The 21,220-nt window shown below is 50.7% G+C and overlaps 4 protein-coding genes across 10 annotated transcripts; 1 reads left to right on the plus strand and 3 right to left on the minus strand.

Moving 5' to 3' along the window:
* Positions 1 to 6,940: 6,940 nt before the first annotated feature.
* LOC6530814 (basic salivary proline-rich protein 2) lies at positions 6,941 to 10,426 on the minus strand. Of its 3 annotated transcripts, XM_002091661.3 has the most exons (7): positions 10,279 to 10,420; positions 9,530 to 9,797; positions 8,643 to 9,337; positions 8,465 to 8,556; positions 8,035 to 8,401; positions 7,504 to 7,959; positions 6,941 to 7,439 (listed from the first exon to the last, which is right to left on the minus strand). In XM_002091661.3, the coding sequence occupies exons 2-7, from the start codon at positions 9,603 to 9,605 to the stop codon at positions 7,302 to 7,304; spliced, it is 1,824 nt and encodes a 607-aa protein (XP_002091697.1). In that variant the 5' UTR covers positions 9,606 to 9,797; positions 10,279 to 10,420; the 3' UTR covers positions 6,941 to 7,301. The 3 variants fall into 3 exon arrangements, with proteins under 3 accessions (XP_002091697.1, XP_015051821.1, XP_039228953.1); XM_015196335.2 differs by lacking the exon at positions 9,530 to 9,797 and having other exon boundaries at positions 10,279 to 10,426; XM_039373019.2 differs by having other exon boundaries at positions 9,530 to 10,403.
* A 594-nt stretch (positions 10,427 to 11,020) lies between these two features.
* Positions 11,021 to 12,001, plus strand: LOC6530815 (mediator of RNA polymerase II transcription subunit 8). Its single transcript, XM_002091662.3, has one exon. The coding sequence runs from the start codon at positions 11,122 to 11,124 to the stop codon at positions 11,878 to 11,880; it is 759 nt and encodes a 252-aa protein (XP_002091698.1). The 5' UTR covers positions 11,021 to 11,121; the 3' UTR covers positions 11,881 to 12,001.
* LOC6530817 (tudor domain-containing protein 7B) lies at positions 11,869 to 19,209 on the minus strand. 5 transcript variants are annotated; one of them, XM_039373015.1, is made up of 9 exons: positions 18,998 to 19,206; positions 18,139 to 18,369; positions 16,217 to 16,477; positions 13,634 to 16,180; positions 13,451 to 13,569; positions 12,723 to 12,996; positions 12,515 to 12,666; positions 12,306 to 12,454; positions 11,869 to 12,246 (listed from the first exon to the last, which is right to left on the minus strand). In XM_039373015.1, the coding sequence occupies exons 2-9, from the start codon at positions 18,349 to 18,351 to the stop codon at positions 12,020 to 12,022; spliced, it is 3,942 nt and encodes a 1,313-aa protein (XP_039228949.1). In that variant the 5' UTR covers positions 18,352 to 18,369; positions 18,998 to 19,206; the 3' UTR covers positions 11,869 to 12,019. The 5 variants fall into 5 exon arrangements, with proteins under 5 accessions (XP_039228949.1, XP_039228948.1, XP_039228950.1 ...); XM_039373014.1 differs by having other exon boundaries at positions 13,634 to 16,477; positions 18,998 to 19,205; XM_039373016.1 differs by lacking the exons at positions 18,139 to 18,369; positions 18,998 to 19,206 and adding an exon at positions 17,450 to 17,615 and having other exon boundaries at positions 13,634 to 16,477.
* A 154-nt stretch (positions 19,210 to 19,363) lies between these two features.
* Positions 19,364 to 21,123, minus strand: LOC6530818. The gene has a single exon (XM_002091665.3). It carries the CDS (start codon positions 21,048 to 21,050, stop codon positions 19,440 to 19,442), a length of 1,611 nt encoding a protein of 536 aa, XP_002091701.2. The 5' UTR covers positions 21,051 to 21,123; the 3' UTR covers positions 19,364 to 19,439.
* Between the last annotated feature and the right edge of the window lie 97 nt (positions 21,124 to 21,220).

Below are 21,220 nucleotides of genomic sequence, written 5' to 3' on the forward strand. Positions count from 1 at the left end.
GGCCAACAGGACCGTGAAGACGATGATCGCGCAGTTCACGGGGGCCGATCAGAGGACATGGGACGAGAACTGGCCAGAGCTGCAGTTGGCGGTGAACACGAGCGTGGCAGAAACCACTGGATACTCGCCGGCATTTATAACGCAGGGAAGAGAACCGAGGCTGCCGAATGCGTTGTTCGACGAACAGACGGCCGGAACGGGCAGATGTCCACAGACGCCAGCGGAAAACGCGGGAAAACTGAAGGAGATCTTCGAACTGGTGCGGAGGAACATGGAAAAGGCAGCGCAGGATCAGGCGCGCCACTATAATCTCCGGAGGAGGCCGTGGAAACCCAAGGTGGGCGAAACTGTGTGGGCCAAGGAGCACCACCTATCAAAAGCAGCTGAGGGCTTCGCGGCAAAACTGGCACCGAAGTTCGACGGGCCGTTCAAAATAAAGAAATTCACGTCGCCGGTGATTTGTATTTTGGAACACGCCACAACGAAGAAGACAAAAACGGCTCATGTTAGCGATTTGAAGCCGGGAAGCGCGGGCGCCGGCGGGCCAGAGGATAACGAGAGCGACACACCACAATAAACCCTTTCGCGAAGAAGGGGGGAAGACGATACAGGGTATCGAGAAGTCGGAAGTCGCAGTTAATCACTCACACACACACACACACAAAAGGCCCGTTGGAGCGCGAGAGCGGGACAGGGAGGGTACACAGCCGGAAAACCGTTAACGGCTAACGCACACAATTGCGAATTCCGTAGGAGGCAGGTGCACGGAGGAGAATCCCGTTACCGGTACAGGCCCCGCGGAATAACGGCGGAAAAGAGTAAAGCGAAAACCGAGGTTTCGTCGAGGCGGAAAAAGCGAAAGTCGGTCTTTTGAAATCAAGTCGGCAGGATGACCACACGCAGCACACAGAGCAACCGGGAGGTGAGGGAGACCGGCACTGGGGAACAGCCCGGAGCGACATGGAGGGCGGACGTTGAGTCCTATCTCCAGCTTCTGGCGTCACCCCTGGTGTCGCGATCCCCATCCCCGGTTCCAGAGGACACGGAGGAGGTGCCCGACACGGAGCTGTCGGAGGACGAGACAATGGAGGCGAAGCACGAGGAGCCCGTGGATTGCGTGTCCCTCTCCTCAGAGAGCGAGGAGGACGACGGGGGTGAGACCGTCACCCCGGTGGTATCCTCGGAGGAGGACGAAGGAGGCCGGAGCGCGAAGGCGAGGATGGCCTACCGCAGCGTGCGGCGGGCAACACAGGGCCACGGGCGGATCAGGCTGGGAGACGCGATGCCGTCGGAGGACCTGCGGGAGATGCGCGAGTTCGCGGACGCGCGGAACGCCACGCTGCGACGGTTCGAGCGGATGGTGGTGGAGCGGAAGGCAGCCGCCGCCAAGGCCGCGTGGCAAAAACGCCTGGCGGAATGGCAGGAGGAGGAGGAGGCACTGTGGGTACCGCAGCCACCGACGCCGCAGTCACAGCCGCCGCCACCGGCGCAGTCGCAGCCACCGTTGCCACCGTCACCACCGCCGCCGTCGCAGCCACCGCCACCGCCACCACCAACGCAGCAGCAGCAGCAGCAGCCGCAGCCGCCGACACCGGAGCCGCAGCACCCGGGGATGCCGCAGCCACCGACGCCGCAACCGCAGCCGCCGTTGCCGCCGACGCCGCCACCGGCGCAGCCGCAGCCACCGCCACCACCAACGCAGCAGCAGCAGCAGCAGCCGCAGCCGCCGACACCGGAGCCGCAGCACCCGGGGATGCCGCAGCCACCGACGCCGCAACCGCAGCCGCCGTTGTCGCCGACGCCGCCACCGGCGCAGCCGCAGCCACCACCGCCACCACGCACGCCAACACCGTCGCCAGCACCACCGACGCCGCCGCCGCCGCGCACGCCGACGCCGCCACCCCAGGATGAGGAGGGGCCCCGGTGCGAGCGGCAGCAGTCCTGGGATGTGGACCAGGCGCACGTCGCGCAGACGCTGCGCACGATCGGCATGGGCGGCCGCCGGTGGCATCAGCAAACGGTGACGTGGACATGGCCCGCACCGCCGGAGGACACGCCGGAGGCCCGCGTGTGGGAGGAGGTGGGCGCGGTCGGGTGGAGGCCAATGGAAACACGAGCGCGCGACCCGCGAGTTCGCGCACGGATGGAGGACGCAGAGGAGAACCCGGAGAAGGGTCCGTGGGTGTGGCCCGCACCGCCACCACCGAAACTCGCGCGGCAGGAGTCATGCCCCGAGGCGAGACCTCCACCGCAGCGACCCTGCCTCCGCAGGCAGCAGTCGCTGGGTGAGAAGCCGTGGCGAGAGGTCGAGCGCGCGGAGTGGCCACCGAAGGTGGTCGAGGAGGCCGAGGCCCAGGCGGGCAGACGGCACAAGGACCGCTGGGCGAAACTGTTCGTGCTGGACGGCCAGCGGTTCCGCCTGAAGGTGCGACGCGGCGGCGATATCAGGGTGTACGTACCCCAATAAAAAATAACAAAAACGACGACTGAGAGTTGTGGGTCAGGGGAGGGTAAGGGCACTTTGTTGCTCACAATAAAAAAATAGGTGCGAGTCATCTGCAGCAGCCAGCAGGCACGCGGGCCAGCAATCGGACGCGGGGCCAGGCACGCGGGCCAGCAATCGGACGCGGGGCCAGGCACGCGGGCCGGCAAATCGACGCGGGGCTGCCGCAGGCGCGGAGACGGCATGGTGGCCTCCAAGGCGCTTGGGTCCAGGGGCAGCCGCCCGGAGCATAGAGGGGCGAGCATCGAGGTCCCTGCCAAAGGGCCTCCAGGGCGCCTGTGTCCAGGGCCAGCAACCCTGGAGCATCAAGGGCCATCATATCGTGTGGGAGGAGCTAAGACAAAAAAGAGAGGATGAGTAAATATGGCGGCTTTACAATAAATTCCGTAAACTTACCTCCATTGAGCTGCAACTCCGAAATCCACGTGCTTGGAGAAAATCGGGATGGGGGCGCTACGATAATAGCGGTCGATCGATAGTGAGATCGATAGGGAACAAAAATACTGGATATTAAATTGATTTTCAACACGCTGCCACACTATGGGCAGCAATCGGCACGACATCGGAACATCGGAATTACGGAACATGAAGTGGCAACGCCGGTCGCCAATATCGATAACTCGATCGCGCAATCAGCGATGGGACAATATCGGTAGGAATCGGAGGTGGCAACGCCGGTCGCCAACATCGATAAGTCGATCATGGTGGGTATCGGTGGAGTTGCCAGAGATGCGAAGCGAGGAAGAGGCGGCAAATTTAAATGCGGAGCTGGTGACGAGAAGCGGATGGCAACAGATACAGGAGGCTGGAGAAGGGCGCAAAGATCAAGATGCCGAGTCGAGACGTCGAACGACAGGGTCTACTAGGCTGAGGCTGCCGGGCTGAGATCAAGGAGGCGCAGGTCGACGTGAGAAGAATGGAACGGTGAGGATCAAGATGCCACGTCGAGATGCTCGAATACGCTGAGACGTAAGGCTGCGATCAGGAAGGCGCAAGGAGGTTCAAGATGCCAAGTCAAGACGCTGAACGACGGGGTCTAATAAGCTGCGACTGCCAGGCTGAGAACAAAGGGCGCAGGGTCGACGAGAGGTGATTGAGGAAGTTGCCCACGCAAGGAGACACCGAAGCAGAGGACCGCCGGAAGCAGCATTCTTTTGAAATCTTCCGAAGAAAGGGGGAGATGTGAGGAGTCTTAAAACTCCCCACAAATCCGGGTGTAGGAGATCGGCATAGCAACAGCGAAGACGGCTGGAATGCGAGAGGAGCCAAGGGCGGTCAGGTCGAACGGTAAATAATGGACCTTGGACCCCGGCAAAGCGGAGAGACCGTGAATTAACGGTACCGCGCTGGACCTTGGACTCGAACCCGCCAAGGGCGTAGAGGTCATACGGTAACGGTGCGGACTTTGGACAGGCACAAAGAGGACGCACCGTGAACTAACGGGACGTGTTTGGACCTTGTACCCGAGCGAGCCGTGTGCAAAACGGGAAATAACGGGATTCCCGCAGCCGATATAAGGGACGGCGCCGGCGCAGCTCGGGACAGTCAAGAAGAAGTACGCGAGGGCCCTACAGCCATACGGAAAGCGAAGAAGTACGCGAAGAGTCGAGACCGAGTGACAGTGAAACGACAGGAACACAAGTGCGTCAAGCGGGCATCCAGAGTGGATCGCCGCACGTGAAGATCAGCGAAGGACGAGCGAACACAAGGACCTAGCGTGGTCAGAAAGGGACAGTGGAGTCAGTGGTCGCAACGGTGGTTCGGAGGGAAGCGCTAGCTTAACTCGTGGACGATACACCCTGCCCCATAACATCCTAAGCCCCGGTCGAGCCCGCAGGTTATCCTTCGGCGAGGACCCAGCGTAGCCAGAAAGGGACAGTGGAGTCAGTGGTCGCAACGGTGGTTCGGAGGGGAGCGCTAGCTCAACTCGTGGACGATACACCCTGCCCCATAACATCCTAAGCCCCAGGCGAGCCGGTACGGATCCCCGTCGGCAGCGACGCAGGCGTACGACGGAAGGACGACGAAGGAGCAACGACGTGCAACCAGCGGCGAGGATCACCGAATCCTGGTCAACAAGTGACGATAAATAAAAGTGGTTAAATCTGAGAATCTGTCTTCTTCTTGGTCGGGCAATCACACAAATCATAAATTTGGTGGGACGAACAAACAAAATCTCTGAGCTAGCCGTTGCATTTCGTAGCGAGCCGAAATAAGAAAAACAGTTCGTTACACAACAAACAAATAAGCACAGAGTTTGCAACAAACAAGCGAATTCATTGCTAAATCATCGAGTGCAGGGAGCTCGTTTTAACTTCCTTGCTAAAAAAAAAAGATTTCGGGGAGTCCCCCAAAAGTGAGCATGTGTGGGTGCGCGTGTATGTGTGTGAGTAAATTGTAGAGTTGGCGCAAACGAGTAAAGAAATCGCTCATGCAAAACTGATTGACTGTAACGAAGAAAGTGTAAAAAGAAATACGAAACTTGTTACAGTTGCTGCTGATTTTTAGACCGTGCCACGCCCGCCTGCAACTGACTTTTCGCCGCCCGCCCCTTTGTTTTCTGTCTGTTATCTGTCGGCGTTTATTTATGTACACATATGTACATCCATATGTACATTGCTCACCTTCACATATGCAACGTATTCATTTACCCACCCGATTCCAGGATATCCCGCTCCAACATCCCTCGTTTACTGATTTTTATTGAAAGGAAAATATCGCTGGAGCACACTCCCCTTTCCTTTTCAACTCGTCAGTTTCAAGCCCGCCATTCCTCCATTTTTTTTTTGGGGCACAACTTCTTTTTTTTGTCGGTTGCGTACTTAATTGAAAGGAATTGTTAATTCACACAGGACCCCATCCCTTTGCTCGATTACTCGTCCTTTGTGTGTAATTGGCTGTACTGCTGATGAACATTCGGAAAAAGTACACTTGTGGCCCCTTTCCTCCCATTTGTAAGGTTGGTCGAAAAAAAAGGCCTAAAACAAGTTAATTTGTTTACTTAAAATCAAAACAAATAGCCAATTGGAATTGGAAAGCATCTTTAAGTTTTCAAACCAAAATATTTGTTGGTGTTAAATGGAAGATTTAATTATCTTTAAGTTTTCAAACCAAAATATTTGTTGGTGTTAAATGGAAGATTTAATTGATGCTATGCTTTAATTTGAAGGAAAGTGGCCTAAATGCCTAATTATAGCCAAAGGAACCATTGCAAGGAATGCATATATGTATAATTTTGATGGAATATTTAAACACTACTCGTTTGCCAGCGGGCGTCTGTCGGACTCCATCCGGCAGAAGAATTTGTCGTATTTATTCGTGACACTTATTTGTCATTTTGAGCATATAATAGCATTGTGCGGATTATAAAGGGATTATGGCCCCAGTCGTCCCACTTCTCGAGCACACCCCACTACGCCGTTGTAATTGCTCACGTTCTCACGCGCTCTCAACGCCCTCAACCCCTGTGGCTTTTAAAACCAATTTGGTGAAACCGTCCGACCAACAGCCAAGTCAAGCCAGCGCCAAGTCAACCAGGTCAAAAAGCTGCTTCAAGATGTGTGTAATTAGACGTGACTTTTCCTCGAGTTCCACTGAAGGGTTTGCAGATGGCCGGGGGCCAAATCGGGCCTTAAAGCCATCTTAACGCTGTTGTTATTTAGAGCTTAATTGTGCCGGGACACGGAGGAGCCCGGTCACGGGGATCGGGAATCGGGCGCCAATTTTGTGGGCCGAGGTGATGGGGTGAATGGGAGCCGCCCTTAGGGTTCAAGATGGATTATAGACCGCTTCAATGGCTAATCCGTGGAGCCTCCGACCCCACACCCTCCCCCGTCCGCAAATGATGCCCCACTCAACCGCAATTAGCTTGGCAGAAGCTCGATATCGACACATTAGCATCCCCTGTGCACCGGGCATAATCTGATTATCAGCCACCCTCGGAAAAAGCAAGTGAAAAAGTGCTAATTTGTGCACGGAAATCACGCCCAGGAGCATAGACGGATATCCAGGGATTTACCCGATGCCCACACCATATGCGTGTCACCTCCAGCCGACTGTTTGCCTTATCGCCTTTGTGCAAATTGAAAATATGCCAAATAATTACACATTTTTATGTGAATTTTTCAATTTATATGCCGTCAAATAAACGCTGCGTGCACATCACGCTATTGACATCCAGTTGGGTGGCCGTGGCGCCCACTTTTTCCTCATTTCCGACATTTTCGCAATGTCGTCAGACATCTTCTGGCAGCTTATTTATTCAAAATTGTATTTGACCTTGAAAAGCTCTAGTTAGGTTCGCGAAAATGTCCAAAGATGGCGTTGAATAGCTTTTCATTTACGACCGTAAGATACATCTGTAAAATCGCGTCAAATGTATTAAGTAATGTCGAGCAAGTAGAGAAACCAAATGACCATGCCCAGTAAAAGACAATATTTATGTACCGACTGTTATTTAATGCGTTTACAAGTATATGGGTGTGTTGTGTTGAACAACATGCACTCGAAAAAAACTTACAAAGTTCAGTGTTAATGAAAGCCCTACACCAACAGCAGGATGTCAGGTTGGCCAATAGCCAACCATCTCCGGGTGCTTGGCTTTTAATTATATTGATTATCAAAATATAAAAGTTGACAAGTGCAGGTTCATACATTTTAAATGTACAAACGGGGATTGTGGGATGGGAAAATGATTAAGATCGACGAGAAGGAAAGGATATAGTAGGTCAAATAAGTGAACTAAGTTGGAAGTTGGGAAATAGAAGAGTTAATGAGATGATGCAGATGATGGGGGCACTCAATTTAAGCGCTGAGTTACCGGCAGCTTTTTGCGTCGTCTGCGCAATTGCTGACTGCGATCCCAGTACTCATAGTAGCGTTCCTGTTTCAACCATTCCTGATATTTATACCACCACTCCTCCCACTTGATATAGTCCTGAAAGATACCAATAAATATATGTTACTTGTTGTACTGGATTGTTGATGAAAAAGTGACCTACCTTCAGGTCCAAGTCTCTTAGATAACCACGACTCTTGTAGTACTCGTAACGGACGCGCACGTCGTCCCACGACAGCATACCCGACGGTGCTGTGGTGGCCAACTCCTCCGGAAAGTGCCCGGCCGGTGCCGGCGAATACGAATAGCGACGCGGCGGCGACTCGAGGCCCTCTTCAATCATCACTTTGAGGGCCCCACCGGCGGAGTCTTTGGTGATGCGCATATTCTCCATGTTGCTGCGATCGATGCTCCACTGCGCCATTTTGCCGAATCGCTCCGAGAGCGTCAGCCGCGTGGTAGCCGAGAATGTGGGCAACGTGCCGACCTCGTCGCTGTCGGAGCCGTTCGAATCGTCCGAGTCCGAGGAGGAGTTTGCCGCGTTAGCTCCGGTGCCACTGGACGTCCCGCTCGGATGTTTTTTGCGTTTCTCACCTTCAATTTTGATGCGTGGCCTTATCTGATGAAAAATAAATGGATTGTTAAATTTGCTTTCAAATGTAAATTTGCATTATTAGCCTCGGTCAATGTTTACCTCCTTTTCCTTCTTCTTCTTTTTCGCCTGTGCTGTCGGTGCTCCAGCTGGCGCTGACGCCGGCTCTGGTGGCTCTGGCGGACGGTGCTTAAGACGCGGATCTTCCGGCGGAGGCGAGTGGCGCGAGGACCGCGCGATCTTCATGTGGGTGTCTGACGAGGCGACACGCTCATGACCGATGTGACGCATCTTCGCCTGGCGGTATTTCTCCATGGCGGAAACCGAACTGCCTCCACCTCCGCGCACGGGTGGTGGAGTGGTGGGGCGACCATGGATGCGGCCATGTGACTCCGACGGTGGGGGCGGAGGCGCCCCCGTACGATAATGGCCACGTGGCTTGGGTGGCGGCGAGCGCGGACCGCGAGATCTGTGAGGAAAACAAAAACGTTAATAAGAACAAAGAAGCAATTCACACATCCTTGTTACTCACCGAGATCTGTGACGATGACTGGGTGAGCATAGGGAGCAGGAATCATCGGAGCTGGTGCTCATGGAGCTGTTTGACCGCGAACGAATCGAGTGCTGCAAATGCGTTAGGTATTTAGGAATTAGTCTACATAGGTTATATGGCTCTTATTGAGAGAATATCCATCTGGTTGGAAACTCACCCTCGGCGGTGGCGATGGCGGTCGCTTGGAACGCGGCAGGATGTGTGCGACTGGACCTCGCTTCTCCATGACCGACGACGAGGGCGGAGGAAGCGGTGGTGACCGGCGACGTCCGAGCGGAGAACGCGACGCGTTTGGCTTGCGTCGCAACGACGAAGACGACGAGCCACCACTGGGTTCCGGCGGAGATCGCGGCCTGCCGCCGTGGCCGTTTCCGGGTCGACGCATTAGGGCATCGTGGCTATTGTTGGGCGATCGTGGCATCGGCGGCGACCGGGGTCCACCACGGCGATCCATCCCACTGTGCATTGCCATGGGCGGTGAGCGGCGACGCGGAGGTGGTGAAAGCGGTGGCGATTTGCGCAAACGCGACCGACTGCGCGAATGCGGTGAACGAGAGCGTCCGTAACGCTGCGACGGAGGCGGTGGACCGGGCGGTGGTCCACCTGTGGGCGGATAACGACCGTAGGGCGGTGCTCCACCCTCACGACCTTCGCGACCGTCGCGTTCGCTCTCGCCGGAGCTGCTCTCCCCCTGGATGTACATCTTCTTGTATCCTGTGTGGCGCCATCGGTTCGGATCCTTCTCCTCGGCCTCGATCAGCTTCTTGTCCCAGTAATCGTTGGTGGTGTTGGCGCGCGCCTTCTTCATCACGTTGTCGATCTCGCGTCGCTTTCCAGCGGGTAATGAGGGATCTGGAAGGTTGAGAGTTAAAAGGTCAGCTTCGGTTGGCAGGGGTGGTGGGTGGTGCTTAGTTCCGGGAAACCCTTAAGACCGGCTGATGGGTTTATGGGCCCTTAGACATCGCTAATCCCGGCGAGGCATTTGGGTTTTCCCACTTCTATGCAGTTGCTGCTGGTAGTTGGTAGAAGTTTCAGTTCAGGTACCTGTTATGCGGGCAGCTGTCGGCTGCCTGTCCATGTGCAGTTTGGGATTCAGTTCGGCGCGCCTGCGCGACGCCATCGCGGGATTTCGGATATCTCTCGCTCTGGCAACTATCTGTATGTATATATATCGCGCGACAGATATATGTATGTATGTACTCGGGTTTCAGTGTTTATTACCCCCAATCGGTTAGGGTTTGGTTTACTGTTTCGGATTCGGTTTGGCGAACGCGACAACACACTTTACCATTTCAAAAACATACACAACAAGCTGCAAATATATTACAATTGAATATAGAAACATGTAAAGAGAGCATTAGAAATGGCCAACTCAAAGCAACAACAATATCAGGAGCGGAGTTATAGAGAAGGGGAATAGAGCGGAGAGAGCTGAAAACGCAGAGAGAATCGCGGACGCGTTCCGGCTGTCATTTAACCCATATCGCGACGCGGGGATCGGGGACCTGTGGTCCCAATCAAAATCGTGCGAGAGAGCCGATTTTTAATAGGCTTGCGCGTATATCTTTTCACATGTGCATTTTCCATTTCTTCCATTTTTCACACATACACTCACTCACACCAGCACCAATATATTTGCCTTGTCAGCACGAGAGGAATGCAGAGCGAGAGCGAGACAGAGAGAGTGTGAGGCAAAAGTAGGCGATACTCCCGACGGCAGCAACTAAATTCCGAATTTCAGCTCTGGCGATTATGTGAACGATGTAAAACAGGCACTAAACTAATTTGCTTACATTTGGCGACGTTTGCGGGCACGCTTTACGAGATTTCGTGAGGTGTTAATGTTTTATTGGCAAATGAAAAACACGGCGTTGCGTTCACTTCAATTTTTCTCGACGGCCATGTTGGTAATATCGATATGTCGGTGCACAATCGATTGCTTGGTTTCGTTAGTCTAAGGCCTGTGCAGACCATTGTTGGATAAACATTTTATCGACTCAGCTTTTATTTCTGATCATAGTTATTTTAGTATTTCAAGCCCGTCGATTTCAACTGGCCAACACGGTCACTTGATTTAACACCATGCCATTTTTTCCTGTCGGGCTACCTCAAATCCAAGGTTACAATGATCGTCCCACGACCCTAAAAGTCCTCAAGAACAACATCAGAACCAACATCGCCGAACTACCCATTAAAATGCTCCAAAGAGTTCACGAAAACTTCAGTAACTTCGTCTTCTTCAGTGTATTCAATGTGAGGGCTTCCATTCGCTATTCAAAACCGTATAAACTGTAATATCCAATACGAACATGTAGGGGAAAAAAAGTTTCGTAATTTTTTATTACATTACCTCAACTCTATTTGTCGTAGTGTAGACGCCGAACATTTTGCTTATTTGGCTATGAATCTTATATTAAGTACATTTTACGGCCATTTGTACACCTCTAAACTCTACTATGCATTGACCGTAGCAAAGACGTAAGCTCGCTGCTATCGCACACGCTACGTTATCGATACCGCGGAAGAGCAGTGTGTAATCCAGAAAAGTAGAAATCTGAATGATACACGGTCACACTTCTCACTTTGTGTGAATTCGTCTAAATTTAATAATAATAGTTAAATTAGGAGTAGCCGAAATGCAGCGCGACGAAAAGCTTTTTGAGCTGACGCTGGAAACGGTCCTTCAACGTCTGAACGACCTGAAGCTGGCAGTCCTCTCGATGATCCAAAAACTGGAGCTAGAGTACGAGACCATCAACTGGCCGACTTTCCTGGACAACTTTGCCATTATCTCAAGTCACTTGACGGGATTGACTAAAATTCTAGCAAAGGAGCAGTGTCCTCCACTCAGGAACCGAACAGTCCTGCCACTGCTGGTCTCCATGGACCGGGATGACACCCTTATCAACATAACAGAGGGTCGGGTGCCGGTCTTTTCACACGACATTGTTCCAGACTATCTGAGAACCCGGCCGGATCCAATTACGGAACAAAAAATGCTGCAAAACGAACAGAAGGCGGCCAACCTAACAAACGATGCCGCCATGAAACAGGTTACCCAATACAACAAGGTCGTTTCCCACGTCCTCGATATGGTCAGCAAAGCGCGCGAGGAGTGGGAAATCGAGAGCTCCTCTCGCACCGGCATCCAGCAGACGAGTAGCATGGCCGACACGCAGCTTCTGGTGGCCGCCGTGGGAATGGGGAAAGGACTGAAGCTGACCAACTATGGACCCGGACCTGGCATGATGGTTCCGCCTTCAATTCGAGCACCCTCGCCAATGGGTGGCCCCGCTATGAGTCCCGGCAACGTACAGCAGCAGCTCGGAAAGGCGCCATCGGCTGTGAAAACGAACATCAAGTCCGCCAATCAAGTACATCCGTTTTCTCGATAGAAAAACCCGCAGTTTATTGGCTATTATCGGTTCCATGTGGCGGAATGTGTCGTCGTAATAAGTTATATATCCCTAATTCTAAAACTATGATTAAGCAAACATAAACATGAACAAATTCAAATGGATCGTCTCCTCCGACTCAGACTTCCTTTGTTTCTGGCTGTGCGTGCTTCTCGTTGATGAGAATCTCGTGCAGCTTAATATCTTTCGGCGTGGAGGTATCCACCAGCTCCAGGCACAGCGCCCGTGCGCCATCCTTTTGCTTGGTCATGCGCCGCACAATTCCAATAAACTTCTGACCCAGCGACAGTTGGCGGAAACGAACGCAGTTTTCCTTGCTCCAAACTACATCAGTCAGTTGTATGCCTGAAAAGAAATGGTTTTAAGTTTATAAAGTTGAAATGCTGAAGTTCTTTTCTACTCGCCATATAGTTGTGCTGGCAGTGCCATCTTGGGCAGCTTTCTTAACTCTGGATTTAGGGTTTTCAGTTGATCACAGGCAATTACTCCATCGTCGCCCACGTCGACAAAACGCACGTGTATAATCTCATCGTAAATCTTGTGAATACTTACGCTGCAAGATAATGAAGATTATATGACTCCGTTTCTGTGCAAAGGCTCAACTACTTCTTACCGATGGTACACGCCCTCGGAGTCAGGAGCAGCGTAGGCCTCTCCAATGGCCAGTTGTGAGGGCTGGACTCCCTTGGCTGCAGGTTCTTGGCAATGCTCTTGTAAATCCTTCATCAAAGTCTGCAGCTGGTTATAGCATTTATAGGGTTGAACCTGCGGGACAATCGCACATTATAATCGAGTCATTAATTTGCTATTCATAGACTAACCGCAAAGTGACCGGGATTGATGGAGAGGGCAACGCGCACCTCGAAATAGGCACCCACAGCCGGAATAGCCTCATAATCCTTGAGCATGAGCGACGAGAAGGTGCTGGCTCCCGCTCTGGCAGATGGTGTCTTTTGTGGCGTTGCCGGGGGTGTGGTAGCGACAAGGTCGCTGCTGCTGCTCTGACTGGAGAGCACGGAACTGAAGCTCCCGCGTCTGGGCAGCTGGACATTGGAGCTCTGGAGCGTATGATCATACTTCTCCGGATGAATGGAGCTGTGCGGGTGGGGAATTGAGGATGGGGCGGGAACATGCCAGATTGGGGGAGGAGGGTCAATTGTTGGTTTCATGGTTTAAAAAATCTGATTGCTTTCGGGCTTATTGGGTAGAACAGTAATGTGGCAGCTTATGAGTATATTTTCCATATTATATACAAAGATGTGCATGACTTAGGGTTAGCTTACATAAGGTTTTTTCGGGGGTTTTTCGTTAACGTAGATCGAATTTGTGTTAGCGATAACTTATCAACTCAGTTCCAGTTTATTGAAGCACTAATAGAGACAGCATTAACCAAAGGATCAATTATATTGTTAATATTAACTTATAGGGCACCAGTCACAATTCAGATGTCGTTGATTAAGGAGCTTGATGACGATGTGATTAGATGACATTGACCATAATGATATAGAATGAATAGACATTGCACAAAAGCTTTAATGAAACCACTTACCTAGCCATCTCAAACTCCAGGCGAAGGCCTATATTCACGCACATATACATGGACTCCGGGTCCTCACGGATGAATACGTTTACCAAAGGCTTTGCACCATCCTTGGCCACAACCTTTAGCTGCGAGAGAAGGTGTTACGGGTTAGGCATGCTTTTAACACATCCCTTCATATAGAACACTTACCAGAGCTTCGGTGCGCGATGGTATCAGACCTCGCAGGCGACCCAGCATCTGACCCGCGATCGCTGGAACGTCGTGCAGGCGAACGGGAATGGCCTGTGGCGGGAATGTAGCCAGAGCTCTGTTGTTGGCCTCCAGGCGGTAGATATTAGAGATGTGCGTCTTACGCTGCCGTCCATCGTCCACGTAGTAGACATCGAAAGTCTCTTCCTCCGGATTGAGTGGTCTGGTGACCAGGCGACCGCGGAACCACTGCTTCACGCCATCGACAGACTCGTCGCACACAAAAATATGGCGGTCGTGGAGCAGATCGGAATAACTAACACGGTCCTGCGCGCCCAAATCAGCCACAGTTTGCGCAATACTGCGCTCCACAAACTTAAAGTCATCATTGCGGAGCAGCACCATTAGATCACCATCATCGTTGATGTGAGACACAAGAATAGGAGTGGTCTTGCCGATCTTCTTTTCGTCACTTAGCGATGGTGCCGGTGTGCACTTGGTTATCCTGCTCGCAACCAGATCGTTTAAATGAATGTCCTCAGCCGTGGAGGTATCATACAGCGTGGCCACCAAGCACGCCCGCCGCTTACCGTTCTCCACCACTCCCTGAGCGGCTCCACCCAGTTCCAAGAACTGCTTCTCGGTGGTGAGCACATGGGCGACAACCGTCTGGCCATCCAGCTCCTTCGCTAACACCTGCTGAGCGTGCGGATGATCCTCAAACTTATCCAAGGCGTACATGCTGAGGCACACGGCCTGGGCCGGGAGGACCAAGAATTGTGGTGGACACTGGAACAAGTCTTCAAAGTGAAACGTTGCCACATCGCCAAAGTCCACAAAATGACAACGACACGAACAGTTCTCCTCATCGACGGAAATCACACGCACACGATTCCAGCCATCGGGAATCTCCACCAGATAGACTTCCTGAACATGAGGTTTAAATACCTTTTGTCGGAAAAGCGGAGACTCCATTTGTCGTCCCATATGCTTCGTCAGTTCCTCAAAGTTTGCGATCTGATCGATCATTCGGGCCCACACTCGCTTGGTGGAGTCGCAGTAGCTGATAAACATGTTCCAGTCGTGCGATCCTCCTTCGCTTGACTGCCATGGCAGCACCAGCTGTGGCAGGGTGTTTGTGCTGATGCTGACTGACTCCGATGACCCAGGATCGTTGGCAAACAATATGATCCTAGGATCAATGCCGTGCTCAACGCGAATTTTATTCGACTCGATGATCAAATCGTACCAGTGACTGGGCAGGTGTTGCCGGAAGGTGCTGCCATACCAATCCTCCAGCTTGTGACCCAATATGCCATGTGGATATTTCAACAGCTCCTTGTACAATCCGTCGATAAACTCCGCATCGCTAAAAGTGCAGGCAGAGCGCTTTAGGTGGGACTCGGCATGCTGGATACGCTGGATGGCGATTTGTGCTGTGCGCTGGCACGCAGTCTCCCTATCAGTGAACTCTTGCGGATAGCTACTGTAAACATCGCCAGCGATCCGCACGGAACAGTGAAGGTGCGGCGGCTTGTTGAATATGTTGTACGCAGGTTTCTCAAAGTCATTTGCCTCGCAATAGTGGTTGAGCGTGGATACGGGGTCGAAGGAGGGATCGAATTTAAGTGGCACCTTCGCTTTTGGCTTGTTAACGACTTTGCCTGTTTGAACCTGACCTCCTTGCACTCGAAGGATATCTTCCTTGTACGGCGCTTTAGCAGCGGCTGTTGTTTGAGCATTTTCCGGCGAAGCTGGCGGAGTAATGGGCGCTCCCGCTGGCGCGATTGCATCCGATTGCGGCGTTACTTTCAGTCGGTGATTCACAGAGACGCCCGTGGAGCGGGGCTGACCAGGGTGCCCTACTCGCGGATGAAGCGGCCGCTTGAATGTGGATTCAGGGGTATGGAATACGCTGCTCGTATCTTGCTGGCGCTGCGAAGCACTGTTGCCTAGTATTGCGCGCAGCGGAGGTTTGCCATCATTGTATTTGGCTTGTCCGTTAGCCTTAACGTGGTTTGTACCGTGTCCATTCATGGCTGGTGCCTTGTTGTTGGCAATTGTTACAAGGATCTTTTCCTGATCCAACTTTGCAGCTCGCATGGTAACCTCCTGAGCCTCCTGATCGCGGTTATCTTTTTCTACGCGCGTCTGTTCTTCGACTTCCTTCGTTCTTTGAGCTTGATCTTGTTCCTTCAACTCTTTCCTTAGCCTTTTGAGCTCCTGTTCCTGATTCTTCTTGATAGTCTGCAGCTTTTCCGAAAACTCTTCTTCAATCTTTTTGATCTTAGCCCTCAGCTCTTGTTCGATGATGTCCTTTAGATCTTGTTCTTGCTTGGCTTTCGCCTGCTTAACGCGCTCAGCTGCTTCCTTTATTTCCTTATTCCGTTTAGCCTGCTCCTGCAGCTCAAGTTCCTTTTTCCGACGCTGCTCCTCTTCCTTCTGCCGGTTCCAATTGGTATCCTTACGCGCCCGTTGTTGTTGGTACTGCTGCTGGGTCTGTTGATAGTACTGCTTCTGTAGCTGCTGTGCTTGCTGCTGCTGTGCCTGCTGCTGGGCTTGTTGATAGTACTGCTGCTGTGCCTGCTGCTGCTGCTGGAAGTAAGTGGGCTGCCAGGACTGTGGCTTTTTCTGACAATACCTTTCCTGCGGCTGCTGATAATTCTGCTGCTTATTTTGGTGATGATTGTTATTGAAGTTAGAGCCGTAGTTGGTCTTCTGACTTAGTGCTCGCTGGGCAGCTGGCGTGGGCTTCGATATTGATTTGGACTTCCCGGACTTCTGCTGGCGTACCATACGCGCAATGTGTTCTGTTTTGGCGTTATACTTCGCTGTGATGAAGACCTGTTACGGGAAAGATGTAATTGTAATTAGTTTTGAAACAATTTAATATGTATTGAGTGAAGAGAAGTTAAGCGAAGTTTATAGTTTATAGGTATAAAATCTTTCTAGTGCACAAGTTTCAGATATTGTCGCTTAGCCAGGAAACCCTATACTGTGTATATTGTTTACCACTTCTAGAAAGGGGAAAGTTGCTTCGCTCGAACAACTCTTGTGTTTGGAAATCCAATATGCCCCATTAAACTGGGGAGTCAGCTATTTTACAGCCCAGCCCAGTGAGTTTACTTAAGTGTTTGGAAATTCGAGTGGACTCAAGTGGAATTTTTGTTTATGATTCACATTGAGTCGAGCTGTTACGCTGCTGCAATCATCTTTATAGGGTCACAGCGCCAAGTAGTAGCAGCAATGCGATCTGGATATGGGCAGTGGGTTTTCAAATCCCCAAACGTGATAATGGTGCAGAGCGAGCAGAGCTCGGAATGCTAGATACAGAATACATAATTGCAATTAAGTGAATATCATTCGTTGGCTTCGTGCCGCATCTCTGGGTCGCCCGATTATTGATTTGGCAAACAATGCAAAAGCGTTGGCCGGAAGAGCCCGCCCACACGACGAACGCCCACTTTCGCCCACAGGTGTGGAAGCAGACGGCTAAACAAGAATAATAATGCACACAGTTCAAGTGCAATACGCCCAGATGGACTGGCATTTATAGAGAAAAAATACAAATAAAAATAAAAACATACGAAATGCGAACGTTCGTTCACTTTCACCATGCAAACATGCAATCGCACACAAACACACAAGCACACAGGCAATCTTAAATTGCTGGCCTTTTCGATTTTCGCGTTATACACTTTTGTTTTTGACTGCCGCTGCACTTATTAAAGCAAAGCGCTTAATCAGCACGCATTTAATATTGCACAAAGTGCCAAAGCGAAAACGAAACTAGACTAAGTAAGATCCATTGTTTACACTTTTCACGGCGGAGATGAAATGAAGAAGACGCCGTTGACACGTTGCCCCTTCAGCGGCGGGCGGCCCCTTTTCGTCGGAGAGAGCGGGCGGGAACGGTCCGTCGAGCGGTCACACAGACACAGAGTGTAGCGGTAAAGTAGCAGCGCAGCAGCAGCGGCTCACCGCACGCGTTCAGCCAGAGAATCGAACTGAAAGCGGTGGCCGCCGCTCGCAAAAAGCTTGGTAGTCAGCGGAGATGGTCACCTGTCTAAAATGACAACCAATCTAGCGGTTTTATTGGTCAAAGCAAAATCTAATCTTTGCTTAACATACTAGACAGTTTTTAAAGGAAACTAGGTAACATAGTGGAGTGGACCTGAGAGCGCTTATAATTAGAAACATTAAAAAAATGTAAAGCTTAACTTTTTGCGTGTTCTTAAAATTGCATAAAATATCTAGCTATTTTTAGCTAACAGCTGTGCTGACACCAACCGAGAGCAACTCGAAAGCTGCGCACGTGAGAGAAACACGCAGAGAGCAAGCTCAGGCGAAGTGGGCGAAAGAAAGCGGTTAAAGTGGGTGGAAGAGAGCCGCTCTCTCCCTGACATTTGCGATATGCAATAAATCGCAAAGAATCTTGGCAACGATTAAAATACATACATACATGTAACGGATAGATGGGTGGATGGATGAACCATGGCATTTACCTGATTGCCGTAGCAGTTAAAGTTGAACTCCTCTGTATCTTGGAGCAGTTCTTGGGGACTCGAGTAGCCCATCCGGCGAAAGGGGATCGGCTCACCTTCGACGTCCATGTAATCCTTGACGATGGACCGCAGCTCGACCGGCGGCTTTGCGGACGTGATCAGTGCCCTGACCACCTTGGCCACGTGCATCAGGACCTCCTCTTGCTGTTCCATTGCGATCGATCAACGAGTCTGCCAAAAAGAGAGGGAGATGCGGAGAGAGGTTAACCCGTTGAGCGTGATTCAAGTGGTATGGAATGCGTGCGCCTACCGCCACCCCCAAATCAGCAACAATTAGGCATGCACAGAAAAAAAAACAGTGCGACAAAAAAACAAATGTAAATAGTGATAAGGTGTTTTAAACAAAGCAAATAAAAGGGAAATAATATGAGTTATGCACTCCAAAATCCCATTTACATATGTGCCTTAATTTCACTCAGAAAGAAAACCATTTTAGCAAGGGTTTAATTTATTTAACAAACATAAAATCACTGCTTTTACTTTGAAGCATTTAACCGTACAACTTAAAGTGTTCAACTATTTCTTTCAGTATGCCAAATAAAATTGGCAAACACAAGGCTGGAAGAGATAAGGAGTAATAGGAAGAGACAAAGAATGAAGAGAAACAGTGCACGAAAGAGATGGACAAAAGCGGCGGCGCAGAAGCAGAAATGAAACACAAAAATTTTGCAACGTGTCGAATTGTTGATTCCCGCGTTTATTTAAGATTTTGAACTTTAAGTAGTAATATTTTCGACTATTTTCTGCCGTTGTGCGATATTATGAACTGTATATTATAGTAAACGTTGTCTTGTCTTACCAATCTATTAAAAAATTAAATAAAAACCAAGTCTCAGCTAGATATGCACTGCAAACTGCATAAAGGAGACTTTTTTAAGTTTTTCCTTCGAATAGGAAAATTCCGACAATACCGAACGCGATGATTATATTTCACTGTCTTCGTAACTAAAGTAATATGTTTTATTAGCAACTATCAGACTTCAACTGAACTCGAACGTATCAAAAACAAAACACAATTAAAATAAAAGCAAAGTTCCTTTTCCGTTTGACGTTTCTAAATTTTCGGCGCCTTCTAGTGAGACTGTGTGGCGGATGTCAGAAAATACCGCAAGTCACATATAAATACCAGAAACTAAAAGCATTCTTCTACAAATTGCCGCCAAAATTTAAACTTTATATGTCTAAAATATATTTGAATGTTGTGTAAATGTGAAATAAAACTCTATATTTATACAAATAACTTAATAAAAAACGCCAGCAATGGGTAGCTTTCTGGTCTGTGTTTGCTGTTCCACGGCGTACAACTTGTGTTTTTTCTTCTTCCTTGGTCTCAATTGAAATCTATGGCTTGGGTGCAGTTGCTCATCGCTGGTGCCCTCCAATTGAATGGCATTCATTTCTGCCCGTGGCGAGGAGTTAGGGGAATCCTTTCTGGGAACAGAGGACAATGGTTTGACTACCACGCTCAAGGCTTCCAGATTGATGCGTCTGTTATCGGTAGAAATTTCTGGCTCTAAGGGATCCAATGGCGTCAAGGACTTCAGGGTCTTTCGAGGCTCCTGGAAAGGTTCCAGGCGTGCAGCATTCGCCGGAGCAGCCTCAAACCTCTTTGGTTTTAGTGGCCTCTTCAGCTTCATCTGCTGCAGGTGCTCCTCCCACACACGATCCTCCAGCTTCAGCTCCTCCTCCTTGGCCAGTGCCAAATCGTAGAGGCTCTCTTTCTGGCTCGCAGGTCGTATGCCAAAGGAGAAGACCTGATAATGGGACCTTGGCTCTGGTTTCACGAAATGTTCACTCGTCTGTGGGGGTGCTTCTTTTTCTTTAACTGGGTTTTCCGACTCCGCACACACATCGTCGTCCGTTGAGCGACTCAGCAGCTCCATCTCCAGGTAGTTGAGATTGTTGAGCACCGCGAGGGCATGCTGCTTGGTGGCCAAAATAATTTCCATCAGCAACTTGGGAGCTCCTGGCTTTTGAGATTTCGGCGAGTAGGAGCACTTGCTGGGCTGAATCCTTTGGCCACTAGGCTTACTCGTGGGTGGTGGACAGGATGGTGGGATAGGAGGTAGACGTGGTGTAGGTGAAGGTGTGGGAAGCGACTTGAAAGGAGCATCGGAGATGGGTTCCGGAAGGCAGAAAGTTGTGGGACCTCGGGTTGTGGTGCTAACAGTCGACCGATGAGTCGTAGTGCTTCTCGTGGTGGACATTGGGCGACCCGTGGTGCCACGACAAGTGCCAGACTTCCTTGGCTGATCGACCTTGGAGCTAACCACCTTGGCCAGCAGATTGGCGGTGGCAACTGCTGGTTTTCCATCCCGACGGTTGTTCCTGTAGCCGCCCAGCATTCTCTTTAGCTCACGATCGGGCTTTTGCTCCTTCAACTGTTCATTGAAGTTCATTCTGGCCAGGGACTCGAAGGGATCCTCCTCTTCCTTCTTATCCACACCATCATCGGCCTCATCAATGGGAAATTTATATAGGTTTTCTTTGAACAGCTGGGCGGCAATACTCTTAGGTCCGACCAGATACTTTTCAGATTTCAACTTGCCAGAGGAAGCTTTTCTTTCAGGTGTCTCCAGATTCTGCTCCATGTCGTCCAGCCGCTGGAAGAGCACTTCGGGATCGGAAAAGTAACGTGTCTGCGATGGCGCCAATTCCCTGAGGTCCTTGCTATCCCTTCGCTCGCTGCTGTATTGCCGCCTGGGCCACGGAGTATCCACATATGGGTTGCGGTGTTCCGATGTTCCATCAGATCGGCCGGTCGCTTGTCCAACGCTCGCCAGGATTGCCATTGCCTGTAGTGAAAGACCGACTGCGACGTGGCTCCGAATCCGCATTGACATTGTTCTCATTGGCACAACATCTTGTTGGAATAATCGCCCAGTTCATGCTTATAGAATTCTGTACTTTTAAAGTCAGTTAAATGACGTCTTTTGCTCATTTGATGTTTTTAAGAAAATTTAAATGTGTTTGGATTTTCTTTTAAATTTATACAAAAAAAGTTTAAAGGGAGGAATAAATT

The sequence above is a fragment of the Drosophila yakuba genome, chromosome 2R (assembly GCF_016746365.2).
Source record: "Drosophila yakuba strain Tai18E2 chromosome 2R, Prin_Dyak_Tai18E2_2.1, whole genome shotgun sequence".
Taxonomy (NCBI): Eukaryota; Metazoa; Arthropoda; class Insecta; order Diptera; family Drosophilidae; genus Drosophila; species Drosophila yakuba.